Here is a 20,974-nt window from a genome sequence, read left to right as displayed (position 1 = left end):
TGTCAATTCAAATTCATGTTTAATATCAAACAGTTTTGTTTATTAGAAGAAATAAATTTGTAGTTTAGTGACAAAGTGTTTCTCCTCAGCACTCTAAGACAAGAGAAACAATCTTTCAAACAAACTTAACACAATATCATATTATTAGCAAAAGATATTCATAAACAGTTGAGCTCAGTGTAGATTTGATAGGCAAGTATAGAATTCTTTCCAACAGTGAACAGTGTACTCAGAGTGAATAATCTGAATAACAGCTGTTCACATTTAGAATCTGCAGAACATTTAAAATTTTAAAAAAAGATTTTTCCTTAGCTATTAAAGTAACTTAACAATAAAAATTAAAAACCTCTTTCTGGCCCCAAATATCATGAAATGCCATGTATACCAGACTACATTAGAAAGTGCTAGATAAAATCAGTCAACATAATAATTATGATCAAGATCTTACCAGATTTCTGAAGTGGCCTCAACAATAAATTAGAAGTTTTGATCAGCTGGTTGTAGAAAGCTCTCTCTGAGGCTGCCAGATCAAAGACAGGCTCCATGTACGGAAGCGCTGGGCTCATAACTTTACATGCACAGCTGCTGCCTCCAGCTGTAACCTTGGTGATCCAGCCCAGCTGTAAATGATTTGTTTTATTGTTAGACTATAATTCACCTTTTATCTTATTTTAAATGAACATTTTAAATGTATTTATAATTTTTGACTTCATCTCAAATAATAACTGAAAGAGGCACCACAATTCCACATGGTGGAGACTGTCCAGGCCTGAGCAAGCTATTATAGCACAGTACAGGATAGGCCACTGTTCTGATGGCTCATATTTCTCACGGCTATGGCCTAACTTTGACTCACAGTGCCCCCGCTGTGGGGAAGAAGAGGAAACCATGTCTCATATTCTTTTGACTGCCACAGACTAGCTGATCTCCATCTTGACAGGTCTGGGAAACCAAAAATTCATGACCTGTTTGGTGACATGTATGCACTAAGAAAACAGCAGGGTTTCTGTCCAGAGCTTTTGCAAGAGAGGATTTGAGCCTCTCAAACCCTCACTCAAATGGAGTTTGATGATGATGATGATGATGATGATCTTACACATAGATGCATACGGGATTTACACACACAAAAGTTGTCTAATAGATTGCCACAAGAGTTAATTTTTTTTTCCAAATGTACAATTACGTTGTGCGAAATATAATTATACTTGAGAAGCATACCACAAATACTCTTAGAAAATAGAAGCTGGGAGGAACCTTAACTACTACCTCAACACTGCACAGCTATCTTCAAAGCCTAATAACTTCTATGAAACTGACCAAAGAAAATTTCAGAACACTCTATCCATACAAGTTATCAGATTAGATTTGTTTTCTAGGTTAGGGAAGTGTTGCTTACCAAACTTGGTATGTAAATCTGAAATCAACACTGAATAATTAAAACTCATTAAATAATAATTATATTTGATTCAGGACACACAATACAATTTAATTTGAAAACCAGAACCTGTTTGATATCTCCCAGAGCCACTGGTGAGTTTGTTTTCTTCATTGTTGTAAGCTTCTCTTTACTGAAACCAAATAGAATGTAAAATTAAGAAATTGTGACACATCTAGACTATTGTAATAATACTAATAATAATACAGGTTGGCCCTAGAGTAGATTTACAGTAATTAAACTAATTTTTATATGATTCAAATGTTTATTTTTATATAATGGAATTTAAAAATATAAACTTAACAACTGTGGAAAAGTCTCTTTAGAACTAGATTTAGGCCAATATTTTAACTGAAATTGCACTAAATTTATTTTATGATAGTTGTTATATTTTCACTAAACTAAATATATAACATATATAAAACATTTAAATTAATTGTCTTGAGGTCACTATCCCATGTTACCACCCTATAAAAAATTAATATAGAAAAATAGAGCCTTTTTTAACCCCCTCTACTTAAAAACATCATTTTTGGTAAAAACACATTGAAAATTAAGATTTAATCTGTATTTTTTTTCTAAAGGGAAACTATTCAAGATTAAAATATAAACAATTAAAAACATTTAGGAAGGAATAAAAACAAAATAACTGACTTTTTAAGCATTGATGATAATATTGTTTTAGGCTGTAGAATTATTAAAATCAACCATGGTATCGTTGATTAGGAGAGAAAGAGTTAATAATATAATCAGTATTATTTTTAAAATATATACTATAGCTACCTTGGATGTTTGCCACAGTACAACACAACTGGTCGAGGGCTATCACTGCCATCAGCGCAGTCACCAAGAAAGACTGAATGAGACTGACCAGCTCCAACATCCCACACAGTACAACCCTTGACAAGCTTTGAAAACAAATTCAAAACCAATGAAACAATTATACATTGTACATTCAGCTGATAATGCTTAAGAAATACAGTTTGTGTTTGGACCTTTTACACAGAAATGGAAGCATGGAGTATTATTCCAAAAAGTAAAGTAAAGTTCCCCTTTCAGACCTTGCAATCTATATGGCTTGGTCATCTGTTTCTGTGGCCCATGGTTAACGAGGGTGTCATGTACATTTACTTTTCCCTAACTCATGTTGGGTAACCAATAGAGCTGTGTGGATTCAGATCCCGAAATTAAAAATGCCAGTCTTCACCAGGATTCAAACCCAGGACCCCCAGTATGGAAGCCAAGTGCTTTATCACTCAGCCACTGCACCTCCAGTTTCCAAATTTCCAGGAGTGATACCGTAAGTAACTATGTGAAATGCATGAAATCAGAAATATTATAAATCAAATTTGTCTGAAGGAAAACAAAGATCTTGATATATAAAATTGTCTGTCAGAAATATTCATATACAAATCTCAATTTATAAAAGCAGATCAAAGCAAAAGAGTAAATAACTTTTGTGCTTAAAAATACATTTTTATTTAAAAAAAAGGTAATTCACTTTTTCAATTAAATATTTTTTTTACAATTAAAAATGCTTGCTATTCTAATATTATTGGTGAGGTTTAAAACTATAGTAACAAGTTCATCAGACCTAGCTATTGAGATTTATCCATTGTACCTTTTCTAGTGCTTACCAAAAAAAAAAAAAACATTCCCGTTCTACATACTACTCTCTAGGCAAGTCCCTATGGGGCATACTGCCCTCTGTCACCAATCAGTTAAATTTGGATATAAATAAATTGTTTGTTGAAAATAGTGTTGAAAATTTTTAGGATAAAATATGATCTTTGATCCCCATGATATATTTACTATGTGTTTTAATTGGAAATGGTGCTGGCAGGGTAAATTGCTTTAAATTCCCACCAGATCCCAGTGAACAGAGTAGGGCACAGAGAAAAAAAAAATTGAAAATATCTGCTTTACCTTAACTCGTGTTGGCCCATATACAGAGTCAGGCTGACCTATCTGCCCATAACTGTTAGACCCCCATGAATACACTTGAGAGTTAGAGGTCACAGCTAGACTATGGCTCTCCCCTGCTGCTAGCTTAATGACCTGTCGACCTGCCAATAAAATTTAACTAAAATAGAAAAAAACTTGTACAAGTCTAAGCAAGCATTTAAAAAAAGCATAATTTCAATATAAAATAATGAAAGATTTCCCACAATGTTTTATATTAAAATCCTACAAACCCAAAATTTAATATTTTAAAATTCTTTAAAAACCCACAATTTTATATTTATATTGATAATGCTGAAAACAAAGAATGAATCACAAAAATCCTGTAGATAAATGTCTAAGATTTTTATTTTTTATTTTATAACATCATATACCAATTGTATAAGACCTACCTATAGTGATGGAACTAAAAAAAAAACAGACTTTGGCTGGGCAGGTCACAGTGAAAGAATGTCAGAGAACAGAGGAGCAATAATTGTATACTGGTAAAAACCTAAAGGCAGGCTACCCAAAGGCAGACCAGGAAAAAGGTGGATTGACAATGTAGAGGCAGATCTACAACAAATTAGAGTTTGGGCATGGAAATGAAAAACTCTAGAGAGATCTGAATGGAAGGATGTGCTGAAGAAGACAGGCGCCCTTCAATGGACTGTAGCGCCACTGGGATGGATGTATTTAAACTACCTAGATTTGACAAATATAAGAATATGAATGTAAAACTTAAAAGCAAATGAAAACTGGTGACCGAATAGCAAAACTTCTGGAATACTAACGCATTTTAATCGCTCAATGAACTCTTTATGTTGTGTATGTTCCATTTATATGAATGTTTTTCCTTGAAATCCCAACCAAATTTCCATTAGTATCAAATAAAGCCGTCTTAGTCTTATGTCTGGAGAGAAGATCTTTTCCCCTTGCAATATCTCATGTGGCTATAGAGGCTAATCCCAGACTCCATGACATAATCTCTATTGCTGGCGCACAGCCTAGGCTGTAAAACCTGCCACTCTTCTATGCTGACCAGATCCAAAAGGATGGACTATCAAAACAGTTTGACATTAGGTGGCTTGCAGGAATTTACAAGAAAGCAATGATCCCACCACTGTCCCTCTACCTACAGGGCTATGAACCAGTTTTCCAATTGGCCTTTACAGAAAACCCTTGTTGTTAAGACATCCTGTGCCCAGAAATGGCTAATGGTTAATAGCCACACTGTGTTGTTAGGGCTAAAGGGTAATGGATTAAATCTTCAAACTAAATCTAAATAATTTTCTAACTAAACAAAGCCCTACATTTATAGATGTATAGTTTGGTTTCGATTAAAGAAATAAATCATTATAGCCAGAAACCTGGTCTTACCTGCTAGAAATTTTATTAGTACTGGTGTTGACCTTTCCAACTGGTCCCCAAGGCCAAGCTGTCCCTGGTCGTTGCTCCCCCACACCCAGACATTTGTTGCTGTGACAATCTTGTTTTGTGGCAACAGTTCTGAATTAAACAAAGACCAAAAAATTAATATACACACTACTTCACCATCAAAGGCATAGACTAATGTAGTAAGCTATCAACTCCAGATTTTTCTAATTATATTAACAATCCTAATTTTATTCATTGCATTCAGAAATATAAATAATTGAAAAATTAAGTAAAATCTATAATTCATTGTTTATTTGCAATAGAATCTTATTTTTTACTGCCCCTTCTGTCTCCTAAGCTTATATTCGGTAAATTAATTTGTAATAGAAATATCAATTAGACAACTGTGAATATCAGTTTCACACAACAACTGATATTCAAAAACCACATTATTACAACTGAAGTTTAAACTATTTTTGTACAATTAAATAAAGTCCCTATGGTATTCATTTAATCAGCTTCATTTCCTGCACTTTACAAACTTTTATTCATTATACCGGGGCCAGCCTTGGATAATTGGAGGCCATAGGCGAAGTGAATTAGCTGGCCCAAAGAAAAGAAACAGTGAAAAAATTAAATTATGCAATTTATTAAAACCTGCACATCTATACCTAAATCGACAAATAACTTAATAACTGAAATTCATACATCGCAATTTCAGTAGTCTAAATCAACAAATAGCTCAAATTCATATATCACTAGTTCCGCAGTAGAGACAGGGTTAATTAGTAAACATCAGAGTCATATAGTGCTCTACTTTGTTTGAGATCTGATTCAAGTTTCACATTTTTTTCTCAACATTTTTTAATCCTGTGCGAGGACCCCAACTAGTTTGCCTATGCCTAAGGCTGGCCCTGATTTTCACATAATACTATTATTCAGCTCTACCAGCAGTGCTCGGCGTTCGGTTCAAATTTTTTTGCTGAAGCTCAATGGTACGTATGGACTTCCTCGTCAAATCTCGAGTCAAGCTGGACGGGTCATCATCCACATTGGCCATTTCACGTGACCACTCCAAAAATGTTCCAGACTTTTTCATTTGGTCAGGTCGGTTGGCTTGATCTGGTTTAACAAAGCAATCAATATTATAAATGACAGAAATGATGTAATCTTGTATAATACAGACAGTTCTATAGAATTTAAATAACTAAGAGAAATTGAAGAGCTGATCATGAACTCAATGCACAAATAAAATAACTAAATGATTTATCATCAACATCAGTCCCACCATAAGTCTCTTGACTTGCTGCATAGGGGCACAGAGATGACCAGTCACAAGCTGTCTTTAGCCAAAATATCAATAGATAGGCTGGTCCAATTATTCACATTGTCTTCAAATGACCCTTTCTCGTTCTTTGTGCTTCTTCCACTGTACCCTGAAGGATGGTTTTAACAGTGAGTCATGTCTTACAATATGATCTAATCAGCTCAGTTTTCACTACACAGTATTGAGAAGTTCTTCCTTTTTGCCAGCCAGAGTACTGACTTCTTTTAAAGTACAAACGCATTTGTTTTCTTTTCTTGATATGGTTCAAACACTGACTGAAGCTAAGTTCTGTTTGCTGGCCACAAGACACCCTTGTTAACAGTGGGCCACAGAAACACCCTAACCCTAATAACTATTACAAAACCAATTAGTACCAAAGATTACTAAGTTTTTACCCTCTGGCTGGTTCAATTTGTCTGTTGCTATATTGTCGTTACTCTGAGATTTCACAACATTGCTGTTTGCAGATTTATTCTGGACAGTGGTCAGCTCTATGCTACATTTATTATCCTGTCCAGTTTTATCCCCAGAAGGCTCCTCAGTGACCGTGGAGCCAAAACCTGACAATGTCTGAATGTTGGTGAATGCTCTAGATGTCATTGACTTGACCTATACAAGAAACAAAAAATAATTAATAGGGTCAAGTCATTAAAATAAATTCACAAAAAAAAAACAGAATGATAAACAGATAAACAAAACATTTTATAAATACTTTTAGCTTTTAGTTTTAATGATTGATTGATTTCAAACACCACTATTTACATAAAAAGGACACCTAAAGCTCAAAAATAAAATTTCTTTAGAGAATAAAGAGTGAATCAAACTGAATGGAATCTTGACAACATCAAGTTCTTTTATAAATAACTAGTCGGCCGGCGGCCCAATGGTTATGTCCGACCCTGCTATTTAGTGACGGGTGAATACTACTTGTTCTCCCCCACCCCCTCTTTTTTTTTCGCCTCTAAAATTACGTAGGGTAACTCTAGTTCGTCCGACTTGCAGAAATAAAAGAGTGATCTATCCATTACTTGGTGTCCAAACTGTTGAGCCATGAAGAGAATTATATATATAGATATAATGGGATTTTTTTATTTTTTTTTTTAGCTTTGGCCAAGTTTGTATTCTCTATGGGGTATTGTACATATCAGTAATAATATTTTTTTTTGGTAAGCACAAAGAAGGACAGGATAACAGAGGTGGAAAGATGTAAAACTCTCAAATAATTTTCTGAAAGCCAAAGCTGAAAGCTAATCAAAGAAAGACACAGATGGAGAATAAAATACAAAGCCACTAAGATAACTATGTCAATGTCTTCACCCAGATATCTGTTTCAATGTCTTATACAGATATATGTCAATGTCTTCTTTGTCAATGTTATATACCTGACCAAACATATCAAACATGTTCCCAAATGATGTCTGTGATTTATCTTCCTTGGCAGCAGCTACTTCTGATGCAGGTTTAGTTAACTGCGAGGGAATTACTGCCTCTGGTATAGTTCTTGATGCTGTCAGGTTCATCTCCTCATCTTCAAACTGACGCTGTAGGTACTCCAGGGCCTCTGACTGCTTTAGAAGATTAATAGACCTGAGACTTGTAGTGGATGGTGACCTGACTCGTTGCTTGTTCAACAGTGAGTTCACTTCTATCAAATAAAGACAAAGCGTTACTGCTTCTACAATACAAACATACAGCAATGTTGCTTCTACACAGTATTTTATAAATGTATAGAAACTTCGACTGAGTGATAAAGGGCATGGCTTCAAAACTAAAGGGTCCTGGGTTCGAATCCCGGTCAAGACTGGGTTTTTCAATATCAGAATTTTAGGTCGTCCCCAAGTTATCCAATATTGATGAGTACCTGACTTTAGTTGGGATAGTAAAGTCAGTTGGTCATTGTGTTGGCCACAAGACACCCTCGTTAACCAATTGTCATAGAAACAGATAATCTTTACATCATCTGCCCCATAGATTGCATGGTCTGAAAGGGGTATATTTATACTTAACAATTAGATAGTAACTTTTTTCTAAAAAAAAAAAAAAAAAAAACATCAACATGAAATGCTCTTTTAGACTACACGTTATCTTTAGTGTCAGTAAAAGTACAGCAAAAGTTAAGTTTTCTTTTCAGATGATGTGAAGGTCATGTTTCTTTGGCCAACACCTAACGAGCAGGGTGTCACGTGACCAGCACAACAACCAACCACCTTCACTTTCCCCCCCACTAAAGTCAGATACTCAGAGTTTGGTTGACTCAGGAATCCCTTAAATTCCAGAAATTCCAAATCCCAGTCATCACCAAGATATGAACCCAGGCCCCAAGGTTCAGAAGCCAAGCATTTAACCACTCAGCCACCATGCCCACTTTTTGTATTATTGCTCTTATTTCTTAAATTCTTACCTTCATCCCCATCATCAGTTTCTGAACGCCTTTTCCAAATTTCGTCATCAGAGCCGTCAGATGCTGACTGGATAGAACTCTCTTTTCCCGTATCCTGAGACTTAGAGGATGAGACTAAAATTTCCTTGAGATGATTTATATCTTGAGGCCCTTCAGTTGATTGTGTTTCATTATCTTCTGAGACAGGGGCCATCTTGGTAGCAGCGTGTGTGGCGTCCTCAAATGGATCATCCCCAGATACAACCAAAACACTTGAATCAAAAGCAGCAGACTCAAGGAAGCTAGTCTCCTCAACCAACCCGCCTGGACCTCCATCTTGATTGTAAGAGGTCTCAGGCATTTCTCGTTGAGCATTGGGTTTGCTATTTTCTTGTGGACAATTTGAGTCTTTAAAGCCGCTGAGCTCATTTTGTTCTTTAATTTCCTCTTTTTCTGGAGAGGGGGACGACGATCGTTTGGATACCTCATTGGATGAGCTGGACATGGATACTTCCTCCACAAGGGTTGAATCTATTATTGCTGTGTCACTGACTGTGCAGCTGTGTAATGTGTCAATGATACACATGTCACTTGTATCTGTGTACGTGTAGATCTCTTTGTTACATGTGCTGCACCTTGAGGGGTAAAGTTTATCCTCCTGCACGTCCCTGGCCTCAACTTGACCTTTGGCCTTTAAAGGCGATGTCCGGGGCGATGCTGTCCTCGAGGCTGACTTTTCCTGGCGCTGGACAAGGGCCATGCTGTGTTTATCCCCACAACAAACTGCAAGGGTTAACTGACCTTGCAAAGTTTCGACCCTTCTGGGTAGAGGCGCATGTCTCAATTCCCCCAGTCCCAACTGGGGCCCAGCACCCCAGGCCCAAACTTCACCATCTAAAAAAATAATATAGTTTAACATTAATAAAATATCTAAATAAAATAAAATAATATTGATTGTAGCCTCAACCTCTAAGTACTCTTTAAGATAAAGGTCTCATAATATTTGGGATATTCGCTTTACTGAAAGGCCAGACTTTATGTAATAAATGAATCATTATAAGTTTAGAAAATATAAATAAAACTGTTTCTATTTATTTAGATCTAATTAAAACAATGAAAATGCAGATTACTACTAATTTGTGAAAAATAGCCTCTAATTTTGGTGATCTTTTTAGACTTAGTATCATATATAGTCACAGAATGACTAATACTTTTTTTTTGGTTAAGTTATATACAGGCTAGAAACAAAAGAAAAATGTTTTTTTCCCACTGTTTCCACACAAATACATGTAAAATAACAGGAGAAATGAATAATGTCGATGATGATTCTTGAGCAACTGAAAATAGTACAAAATTTACCACATGATAGGGCCAATGTGTGACTAGCTCCACAGGCCACTGTCTCCACATCAACAGAAGTAGCAGGCTTGGGCACTCCATGCTGACAGAAACCTTTGTTGATCTCAATGGGTACGAGGGTAGGGACGTGCACTCTGTCCAAGCTACCTGTTCCACACTGACCATCGGAGGAAGATCCCCAGCAGTAAACTTTCCCTGACTGTGTGACCACAGCATTGTGAAAATTTCCACAAGCTATATGTACACATGGTTCTGAGGGAGAAAGAGAGTTACCTATTCCTAAATTCATTCATGTTATAAATATTTTTAGGGTATAAGTGACCAGGAGTTTCAGTAATGAGATTTTTACATGAAATTAAAACCTATTTTAGCATGTTCTACAGCCTAAGATGTTGGCTGCATTTTCCAGCAGTGTAAGAGCTAAATAGAATGCAGGGGAAGTAACTCATAAACTAAAATTAACAGTGCAGGTAGAAAGACTCTATCACCTCCCTTTTCCCAACTATCCCATGAGAGAAAAAAGTCATGTAGTCCTTCAGGACCTGGGAGTAGCAATGCAATGTACACACTTAGCCTGCATTATTAGGTAGTACTGTGTTGAGGTTCATTTCACTCTGAGAAAATATCCTACATGCTGGCTCATTGCCATATATAAATACTATGCCTATTGATTTGTTGCCAAGGCTTTATATTGTTTATTACGGCTGAGCATCCCCCTTCTTTTCTTTTTTGGAATTGTACTAAACGGGCCACATTTTAACGACAAACCAAAAACACATTTTTAGCCAGTGAATTAGTGTGTATCTGTTACAATGAGGTTTTACGGCCACCTCTCTCTTTCCTTTTCTGTCTCTGTTTCTCTCTTCTCTCTCCGAAACCCCCCTCCCCCCCCCATTTTTGGTGTATTTTAACCTGCACATCGTAATTTCTCCCCCATGGACTTTTGACTTGATTTGGAATGACACACATACACTCTCATATTATGGGGTCGTTTATTTTACTAGCACTTTTAACTTATGCTTCCTGCCATCCCTACCCTCACCAACAACAAAAAGTGAGTCCTTCATACCCATTCCCATTTCTAAATTTCTCTTGGTATTTTGTTCTCTAAATAAAAAGAAATACCAATTTGGTTTTATTAATTTCAATAGTTTTTTGGACCAATTTTGAATGTAGCAAATTGATAATAGATCTAGATTTTTTTTTCAAAACTATTAGGAAAGTTGGTTTTTTTTTGACAGTGTTACAAAGTACCATTACTTGCTCTCTTTTTTTCTCTTGAAAAAAAAAAAGAAACAGACTCTAGATCTATCTCATTAATTTTTAAAATTTAAACTACTTGGGAAGTGGAAATGACGTAAGGCATATTTAAAATAAATTGACTTAGGGAAAGATTAAAAAATTTCTTTAAAAATAGTGAATTCTGGATATTTAAAAAAAAAATGCTTTCTATGTAAACTGTAGCCGTTAGGGGAAATACAGAAAACAAAATACAAGGTTTGATAGAAAGCTGGCAGCTTTTTTAAAATTGCTGTCCTCAGGTTATGAATCTGTCAAAAATTGTCCTTAGTGAGAGTCTAGGAGGTAAAAAGAAACTGTATGAAATTTCATGCGGATCTGTATGAGGGTTTAAGAGATCATGTGATCAATGAGTGTGTCAGTGGTATTTTACAAACATATAATAGATTATTATTATTATTGTATAGCACATCTCCATTCTACTTCAGATACGCTGAGTACCCATACACTCAGATCAAACATGAAGACAGTTTTTTAAAAAGTAAAAAATTAAATTCTAGGTGTGCCACTAACTGTGAGACAGATCTTACCCGAAAGATGATTAATTCTCAGGGGCTCTTCAACCACCTTGTTGTCTGCTAAACCCAGTCCCAACTGAGATAGATTATTCTCTCCATTGACGTAGACACTGCCATCATCAGTTAAGAATAAACTATGGCTGGTTCCCAGGGCAATATCTGTAATGTTGACTTTTGTAAACAATTCGTAAGCTGTGATGTTCAGGTTGTCACAGAAACCTCGCCACAAGTAAGCAGAAGCTGGCTTTTGTTCAGAGCTAGTCAAATATAAAAAAAAGATAAGTGTTTTACTCCTCCATGAAGCCTAGTCCCATAGACCAGCATCCCTCAATGTGCTGACAAGGAAAGCATAAATTTGTTCTCTCTTTTTTTTATGACAAAAAAATCAGTCAGTGGTGTTTGCATTGTAGTTATTAACCATAAATAAATACTAAGCCATATATCAAAGAACTACCCCATATGAAAGAACTAAGCCATATGAAAATGCTTAGTAATATGAAAGTACTAAGCCATATGAAATAACTAAGGCAGATGAAAGATAAATATCGAAGAACTAAGCAATGAGCTAACACCAGTGTTCAAAATACTTTTTCAGGCATCTCTTAACCAGGACAGAATACCAATGGACTGGAAAGAAGCTAATCTCACCCCCCCCCCCCCCATTTAAAAAAGGAAAAAAAAAACTGACCCAGGAAACTACAGACCAGTATCACTAACCAGCATCACATGTAAAATCCTAGAACACATAATCTGTAGCAACATAATAAACCACCTAGACAAACATAATGTCCTAACTCCATACCAACATATATATATGGCTTAAGGAAATATAGATCATGTGAAACACAACTAATAGGACTAACTGATGATTTTTCAAAACGTTTAGATAATAGTGAGCCAATAGATGCTATCTTACTAGATTTTTCCAAGGCTTTTGACAAAGTTCACCACAATAGTTTGCTTAAAAAATTAAAATATTTTGGCATTGATGATCTATTGCATCAGTGGATTAAGGATTTTCTGATAGGGAGAGAACAAACTGTAATAATAAATGGCTCTAAATCAATACCTATAACAGTAAACTCAGGTGTACCTCAGGAAAAGTCTTTGGTCCACTACTATTTTTAATTTACATGATTTACCAAATCGCATTAGTTCAGGAACAAATAAAAACAACACATGATACAGACATTTTACAAAGAGAATTACATGAATTACAGACATGGAAATCAAATTAGAGCATGTCTTTCCACCCAGAAAAATGTCAATTATTAAGAGTAACAAAAAAACTAAAACAAATAAATTCCACTTATCTTATCCAAGGTAAACCAGTAATACAGACTAAAAATGCAAAATACTTAGGTGGTATGATAAATGAAAAACTGTCATGGAATCCCCATATTGATGAAACTATCAAAAAATCAAACAAAGCATTAGGGTTTATTAAAAGAAATTTCTATAAATCAAATAAGAACATAAAATTAAAATCTTATTTAACCTTGGTTAGGCCAATAATAGAATATGCATCCTCTGTTTGGGACCCCTCAACTCAAGAAAACATTAAGAAGCTGGAACAGACACAAAATAGAGCAGTGAGATTCATTATAAACGAATATTCACATTTGACTAGAGTAACATCTTTAGTAGAAAGCCTTCAGGAGAGAAGACTCAAAAGTAAAGTAGCCTTTATGCATAAAACTCTTAACCATAATCTTCAAATACAAAAACACAATCTAATAAAATACTCAGAAAAACATAAAGATACAGGCACTTTCTTCGTTCCATATGCGAGGACAAATTTGTACCATTGCTCCTTCTTCCATAGTGCTATTAGAGCATGGAATGGATTGCCTGAAATAGCCAGGATAATCAGTGACTTAAAAGGATTTAGGTCATTGGTTAATATGCATGACGCATAGGACGTAATCATCTCCTTTTTTGAAGTAACGTCTGTATTATATAAGATATGAAAATGCTTAGCAATATGAAAATACTAAGCAATATGAAAGTAAGGTAGTGGAAGTTTGGGTTCAGAGTTTTCCTTCTTCTAGGACTAGGTAGATCTAGTTACAATCTAGTAGGTGGTTTGCCAACCATGAGTTAACAAGCTCCTTTCGCCAGATCTTGATCTAATCTAAATCTATAGATTATAGTTCTATATATAGCATTATGGATCTAGGCCTAGGTCATTTCTAGGTCTATAGCAGTGATTCCCAAAGTGGTCTATATAGATCCCCAGGGGTCTACAAAGACCTTCAAGGGGTCTACGAAAGTGAAAAAACAAATTGGGGGTCCATGAGATGTCCAAGGGGGTCTATGATCATAGATTTCATACAAGCAGGTCGTGACTTTAATTTTTACATCCCTTTAATGTAATTCTTCACACTATATATAATTTGTAACTTAGTTAATCATTTAAATATTCAAATGAAAAATTGTTATATTTAATTTCAATACTTATAAAAATAACTTAATTTTGTCTTCATGTAAATAATGTTTAACAAAAAGAAATATAGACTGTATAGCGTTGATTATATAAAATTTTCATTCTTTCCTTGTCAACCAAGCGGTTACCGATAGCCTTTTTTATGACGATATGAAACTAATTACGCTTGAGGATCTTCTGCGACAATATCACCCTGATAAAAAGATATAGATTTGAAAAACTTTTGAACATTCAGAGATTAAAGTTCAGAATAGACCCACAAAATCTCTATTCAACATCATGAAGAGAAGATGGTGGTTATGAGTCTTACAATATCTGTTCACTTATAGCAAAATAAGGGTGTGGTGGTAGTGGTTAAGTGCTTGGCTTCCGTAATTGGGGTCCTGGGTTTGAATCTCTGTGAATTTTGAATTTCAGGATTTTCAGGGCTCCCCTGAGTCCACCCATCTCTAATGGGTACCTGAATTATGTTAGTAAAAGTAAAGGCGGTTGGTCAGTGTTCTGCCCACATGACACCCTGCTCGTTAACCGTTGACCAAAGAAACAGATGACCATAACATCATCACAATGTCTGAAAGGGGAAATTTACTTATTTATAGTAAAATGCGGAAAACACCATAGGTGTAGTTGTAGTTTTAAAACCTGTTTTACACAAACCCACATCTAATATTATTAAAAGAATTTCTTTAAGCAACAATACAGTTCAAGGTTGCTTCGGTGGCATGAGTTATAAAATTGAAAGCTTCATATGTAATTCTTTGCAAACGACATATATAAGTTTGGGCTCAGCAGCGTCACAGGTTCTGACAGGATGTAGTGGTGTGTGCTGCAAACTGCATTATGGTCGCCGGCTCCTTATTTTTCCTCAGGTTAACACACAAAACCTTTCCCATGTTTGAGTTGCAAGACAGGAGAGTTTTGAATTCAGTTTTACTTCTGCTAGGTGGGTAGCCAGCCAAGACTAATGAGCCCTTCCTGCGCAAAGCTTACTGATTTAGGCGACAGTCACTCGCCTTCGCTCTTTCTCCCAATAGTGATAACATTTTCGCGCAGACACAATATTTAAGCAACTCGTGAAACGTCAACAAATACATGAGAAACTGCTCTTAGCGAAAACTCTTACAATGATACTTAAGGCCATTGTGTTTGGAGATTCCAGCAATACATATTGCTATTTTATTTGGTTTTGAATTTTATCAATAAAAAAGAGAGATCTTTAAAATCTCTAATATGTAGCTTTAAATTACTTTTTCACTTTTCAACTCTCTACCGATAGAAATTAGGAGGCGTTTTGGCTGAGCGGTAAAGTGCTTGGCTTCTGAACCGGGGGTCCCGAGTTTGAATCCTGTTGAAGACTTGGATTTTTAATTTCGGGATCTTTTGGGCGCCTCTGAGGCCACCCAGCTCTAATGGGTACCTGACATTAGTTGGGGAAAGTAAAGGCTGTTGGTCGTTGTGCTGGCCACATGACACCCTCGATAATCGTAAGCCACAGAAACAGATGACCTTTACATCATCTGCTCTATAGACCACAAGGTCTGAGGGGAACTTTACTTTACTTTTTGTACAGATAGAAATTAGTTTTAAAAATGTTGAATTTGCAAAAATTTGAAAGTTAAGCAGGGGGTCTACCGATAACCAGAAAACATGGCAAGGGGTCTACGAGACAAAAAAGTTTGGGAACCACTGGTCTATAGTAAAGCTGCCTTATCAAACAAGTTAAGCCGAATTAAGGCAATTTTTCGCATCTGAATTGTTGTAGCTCATATTGGCTAGACCTAGAAAAAAAATTTTTAAATCTATAAACTCGTCATCCATGGATCTATAAAATTAGATTTGTTGCCAAGTTTCAGCACCGATAGTTAAAATAAAATCTGATGTCAAAGAGGGGTGGAGTAGGTATGCCAAAGTGTATACTTCATCAGACAATTTTTTACCCTGACAATGGATACACCTTATAAACCATATCAGACAAAATGTTTTAATCATCTAATTATTTCATTTCAAGTATTTTCTGGTCAAGCAAGAGGTAAACTTCCAAATGCAAAAGAAAACAAGACTAATTGCTATACAAGTCACAGTACCAACACATAATGTTTTCGACTCAGAAACCGGACACAACAGAATGAGACAACATATGTTTCGGAAGCTTAAAGTCTGGACGATCGAAACCTGCCCTTGTGGAGCATTACCAGAGAATGCTGACAATGTCCTTCAAAGCTGCATACTAATCAAAAGGCCAGAACAAGACTCTAGACTCAAAACCCTCCTATAGAACAAAAACTATACAGAGAACTGCCTGATCTGGAAACCACTATGTGGTTCATCTCAGATATAGGATTACTGATCTGGGCCCTCCAACATGTAAAATGAGAACAAAGTAGAAGAAGATGTCACAGTAATAGTTCAAATTTAGGAATGGTCAATGCTATAAACAGATTTAGCAATGGCAAGGGAGAGCATACTTAGTATAATTTTTTTTTTTGGGGGGGGGGGGGGGGAAGTAATTATGTAAAAAAAAAAATTTTAATTATAAAAAAAACAAAAAACAAATGCTTTATTTGTCAAAATAATGTTTAATAAGCATGTATTTATAAATTGCTTGTGTGTTTTGTTATTGTTTAGATACTAAAAATGTACTGATTACGGTTACTGTTGCTTTCAACATTAAAGAAAACATTGCATAAAAATACATGAAGGCTCAAAAATAAATTTTTGTTCTGTATTGTAGCATTGTCTAAAATTGTGTATACCTTATCAGACACCCTATGACTCTGAATAGGTTTAACGGAAAGCATGGGGATTGTAATATACATGTTCTACTCCTTTCAATTCTAAAGCCAAATATGTCTCTACAAGTCTTGCTTGGATATAATGCATCACTGGGTTTATAACAGCCTTAGATATAAAGACTTAGTATGGAAGCATGTGTATGAGGTCCATGCCAGTGTACTTTATCACCTAGAATAAAAACTTTCTTGCATAGGAATACAAAACTAACCTAAGTCTGTTAAAAAATCAGAAAAATTGATCGTGCACTGCACTACCTACAACAAACATCAAAATAGGTCAGAAATGGTATACAAAAGGCAAAAGGGAAGTGTTTCATAGCCATAGGGCAGCTTTACTCTCCATATCTAGATCTAAGTCTAAGACACTAACTATATCTAGGACTAGAGCCCTAAAGCTAAAGGCTAAAAAGTAGATTACTTTTCTACTGACTTAGATCTACCTTATACTTATCTTTACTAGTTTAGTTTAGTTACATAACAGTTACTTACATACAATGATAATTGATACATAGTTAAAAACATTACATACTTTACATACTACATAGTAATACATAGTCACTACTGATCACTAGTCTAGTTGACTAGTCGAGTAGTGAGTAGGCCTATAGTGAGTATAGTTAAGTTATAGAGTAATAGAGTATACTATAATAATAATACTAGTCTAGATCTAGATCTATAACTAGACTTAGACTAGTGGATCTATTAAGTATAATTAAGACTATTTAGATTTAGAATTTAGACTATATTTATAACTTAACTACTATGATTTACTATCAGATTACTAGATCTAGACTAGAATCTAAAAAAAATAAAAAATAATAAATTATATTTACACAAGTTGACTGCCATCGCTTTTTTCCTTTTTGATAACGTCTGTCGAGGCCATGATTTGGCTTTTCCTTAGAACACATCAAAGAAATTAGAAAAATCCCATTGAGATAAACAACATCGACATCTAGACTGGTAGACTCTTTATTTACATCAAAACATTTTGTTACATATGCTAGTGATGATTGGTTTCCGGGTCACCAAATCTTGCGTCGTCTGTCTCGTTTTCTTTCGCTCTCTAGACGCGAGACACTTGACAAGCTGACCGGGATTGCCGGATTACTACTGACATTGTTGTGTATCTCCGCGAAGGTAGTGGTACATTGTAGATCTAGGAAGACTTTAGAACTTACCTTAGTGTAGGCTTCGATCGAGGAATGCGTCAAAGTGGCAAAGGCGTAACTATAGCAACTAGTCGACCCACGGCGTAGCAACCTATGCGACCGCAGTGGACACCGCACTTTCATAGGACCCGCGTTAATTCTAGGTGTAAATTATTGAATTAAACCATTTTATAACTGACTTACCAGGAGCTCCTGAAAATCTCATGAAATTGCAAAATATACGAAAAGGTTCTGGAAATCTCCGGAAATTATTAAAATCTTTTGAAAACTCGTACAAATCTCCTGAAATATATAAACAAAAAATGTAATTTTGGGGTGTTATTCAATATGGAAAACGCACAATAAAAAGTGGCCATAGACATATATATATATATATAGACTGGACGATAAAGAACAAATTATTATCGGAAATATTTGGGAAAAGATAAGTTTGTAGATCCACATCACAAACCTATATATATTTGCCTATGTCTATGATTATAAAACAAAGACAAAATATTGGGAATATGGCAGTTTTGCACTTTTCAAAACTAAAGATCAAAGGTATATATTGGCTGAAATGTTAGTCCTAGAATTTATAGCTCAATCGCCGCCATTTTTTTTTCACATAGATATAGTACATAAAACATATTGACTCCCCCCAAATTAAAATAACTTCCTACTTCCAGTCTATATTTATTTATGTCTATGAAAGTGGCATAATGCAATGCCCGTAATTGTGGTATCTGGTGAAAGAAGCTTCTCGCGCCTCAAACAAATGAAGAATTACTATCAGGGCCGGTCCTACAGCTTGCGGGGCCCTATGCGAAACGGATTGCGCGGGGCCTATTCTGGGTTGTGATAAGGATAATAAGTGAAAATTAATATTTTGTATTAGAAAATAAATTCGTCTTTACATTTTATTAATACTTTACTAAATACAAAATCATTGTCAAATTAACTTTACGAGCCATCTACAGTAGATTTTCTATAAAAAAAAAAAGCCCATAAGCATTCTGCTTTTAGATTTACTATCGAATAGCAAAATATCGCTTTTTTTTTAAAGATTTCGAGATAGATGCCAGAGACTATTAAAGTAAATTAAGTATTTGAACTTCTTGTTTTGGTTAAAATTCGCCTTATATTACATTTTTTATTAAATGAAAGCTGAATATGCCGGGGTTTTTTTTAATCGCGAATAGGATTGGCGTTGTTTTGTCTGTTTTTATGGAGATTTGCATCAGTTTTCAGAAGATTTTAATAGTTTCAGGAGATTTTTGTATATTTTACAATTTCAGGAACCCTTTAACAATAAGTTAAAATTGTTTAATTTTATAATTTACACCTAGAATTCGCGCGGGGTCTATGAAAGTGCGGGACCCACTTCGGCCGCATAGGTTGCAGTGGCCTAAGACCGGCCCTGATTACTTTAGCTCAATAATTCTCGAAAATAGAAACTTTTGGTAATTCTGGCCATTGAGCGTGATATTTGTAGAAAACAGAATTTTTATGATATACCAGTGGCGTAGCTAGCCATGTGCGAGTGGTGCGGGCCGCACGGGGCATCACGTGGTTAGGGGCATCAAACTAAGGATACATTTTCTCAATAAAATCAACACATTGTACATGCATGAAAAAAGACAAAGTACTTAATTTTAAATGTTTACTAGAAATTAATTTACATACTTACTTAATTAATCTCCTATGTTTTTTCTTTAATTCAACATAAGCTGTTACCAGGTTGAATCAAGTTTACTAAATCTGTTTAAATCTCTGAAGGCAACGCACTTTTACACGCTCACGCACATTTTGTTACTCCATTGTTCAGTGTGCTGGTTTCATCTAGATCTAGAACTTATAAATAAATGCCTAAGGCTCTAAAACATCACTAAACTGAATGATTTTTTTCCCCAATTGTTGAGGTTACGTTGTCATGGATAAAAACGGGGTACAGATTCTGTAGCCTTTCATTGACATCATCTTAATTCATTATCTACTCGAACCATTCTCTGAGCTTGGCTGGAATTCGGGTTGAAGCTGAAATCTATTTAGGCACATTTTTCGGTAAACTGGACCGTTTATACGCATTTTTATCGACTTCAGCACACGGCTTGGATGTCATTAACAAAATAACTGAAACTAGCCTTAAGCGCTTGGTTAAAACGAGCTGGAGCGCTAGAGGAGACGTCGTTAAGATAGTTATGGATTCATTTTCAAAAATTATAGAAACTCTATACAGACATTGACTAGAACAGAATCAGACAGATGAAAACTCTTCTACTAGGTCAGAAGCAGGCGTATTGTTAGTCTTTGGGTGTTTGGCTCTGTATTTACTGAATTAACGACGCGTAAGTGTACCTTAAAAAAACAAAAGATTGTCAATTCGAGACTGCGCACTTAAATGGAAAAGATTAAAAATACTAGTCGGAAGAACATTGCTGAAGCCAGTGTTACCTTTACAGAATGCACGTGCTTAGATTTGGTGATTAGCGCAGAAACTCAAGACGTGTTAGCCAGTGGCGTAGCATCCATGGCGTGAAGGAGCTCATTACGCTTGGGCCCATGCATCAAGGCCAGTTAGAACTTAGGAAGAACATTTGTTTGTTCATTTGAAACACTTTTAAGTCGTTTAAACCCTTTAAACGCGTGTGGCAGATTCGCCTCTAAACATCAGAATTGTAATTCCATTTTGTATGCACTCATAGTAAAACAGCTCAGCACTTTAAGGGTTAACTCTGTTAAGAAGTTGTAAAAACATTGACTTTTAAGACACTATTACTTATATGGAGTCCTAACTGAATCAAACGTTATGACATAATTACTTATTTTAAAAAAAGGTACGATCTTTACATTGGAATGTCTTTACATTTAGTTTACTCATTTTTGTCACACACTAAATTTGTCTTATTGGCTGGCGAGGAGCCCATCAAGATGTTCTTGAACCCGGAG

At 35.4% G+C, this 20,974-nt stretch overlaps 1 protein-coding gene across 1 annotated transcript in view; it reads right to left on the bottom strand.

The window, feature by feature from the left end:
* The window catches only part of LOC106066454 (alsin-like), a 48,986-nt gene extending 31,097 nt beyond the window's left edge, over window positions 1–17,889 (bottom strand). The window contains exons 1-12 of the mRNA XM_056013842.1: window positions 17,708–17,889; window positions 11,649–11,893; window positions 9,820–10,071; window positions 8,482–9,354; window positions 7,463–7,725; window positions 6,476–6,689; window positions 5,702–5,875; window positions 4,757–4,885; window positions 3,362–3,501; window positions 2,219–2,343; window positions 1,505–1,568; window positions 449–620 (exon numbers count right to left, since the gene is read on the bottom strand). Coding sequence (XP_055869817.1) covers window positions 449–620; window positions 1,505–1,568; window positions 2,219–2,343; window positions 3,362–3,501; window positions 4,757–4,885; window positions 5,702–5,875; window positions 6,476–6,689; window positions 7,463–7,725; window positions 8,482–9,354; window positions 9,820–10,071; window positions 11,649–11,893; window positions 17,708–17,760 — 2,704 coding nt within the window. The 5' untranslated portion in view covers window positions 17,761–17,889. The remainder of the gene's footprint in view (window positions 1–448; window positions 621–1,504; window positions 1,569–2,218; window positions 2,344–3,361; window positions 3,502–4,756; window positions 4,886–5,701; window positions 5,876–6,475; window positions 6,690–7,462; window positions 7,726–8,481; window positions 9,355–9,819; window positions 10,072–11,648; window positions 11,894–17,707) is intronic.
* Window positions 17,890–20,974: the final 3,085 nt, after the last annotated feature.

Source organism: Biomphalaria glabrata, chromosome 16, assembly GCF_947242115.1.
Source record: "Biomphalaria glabrata chromosome 16, xgBioGlab47.1, whole genome shotgun sequence".
NCBI lineage: Eukaryota > Metazoa > Mollusca > Gastropoda > Planorbidae > Biomphalaria > Biomphalaria glabrata.
Note: the sequence above shows the minus strand (reverse complement) of the source record. Positions and strands in the feature narration are given on the sequence as shown.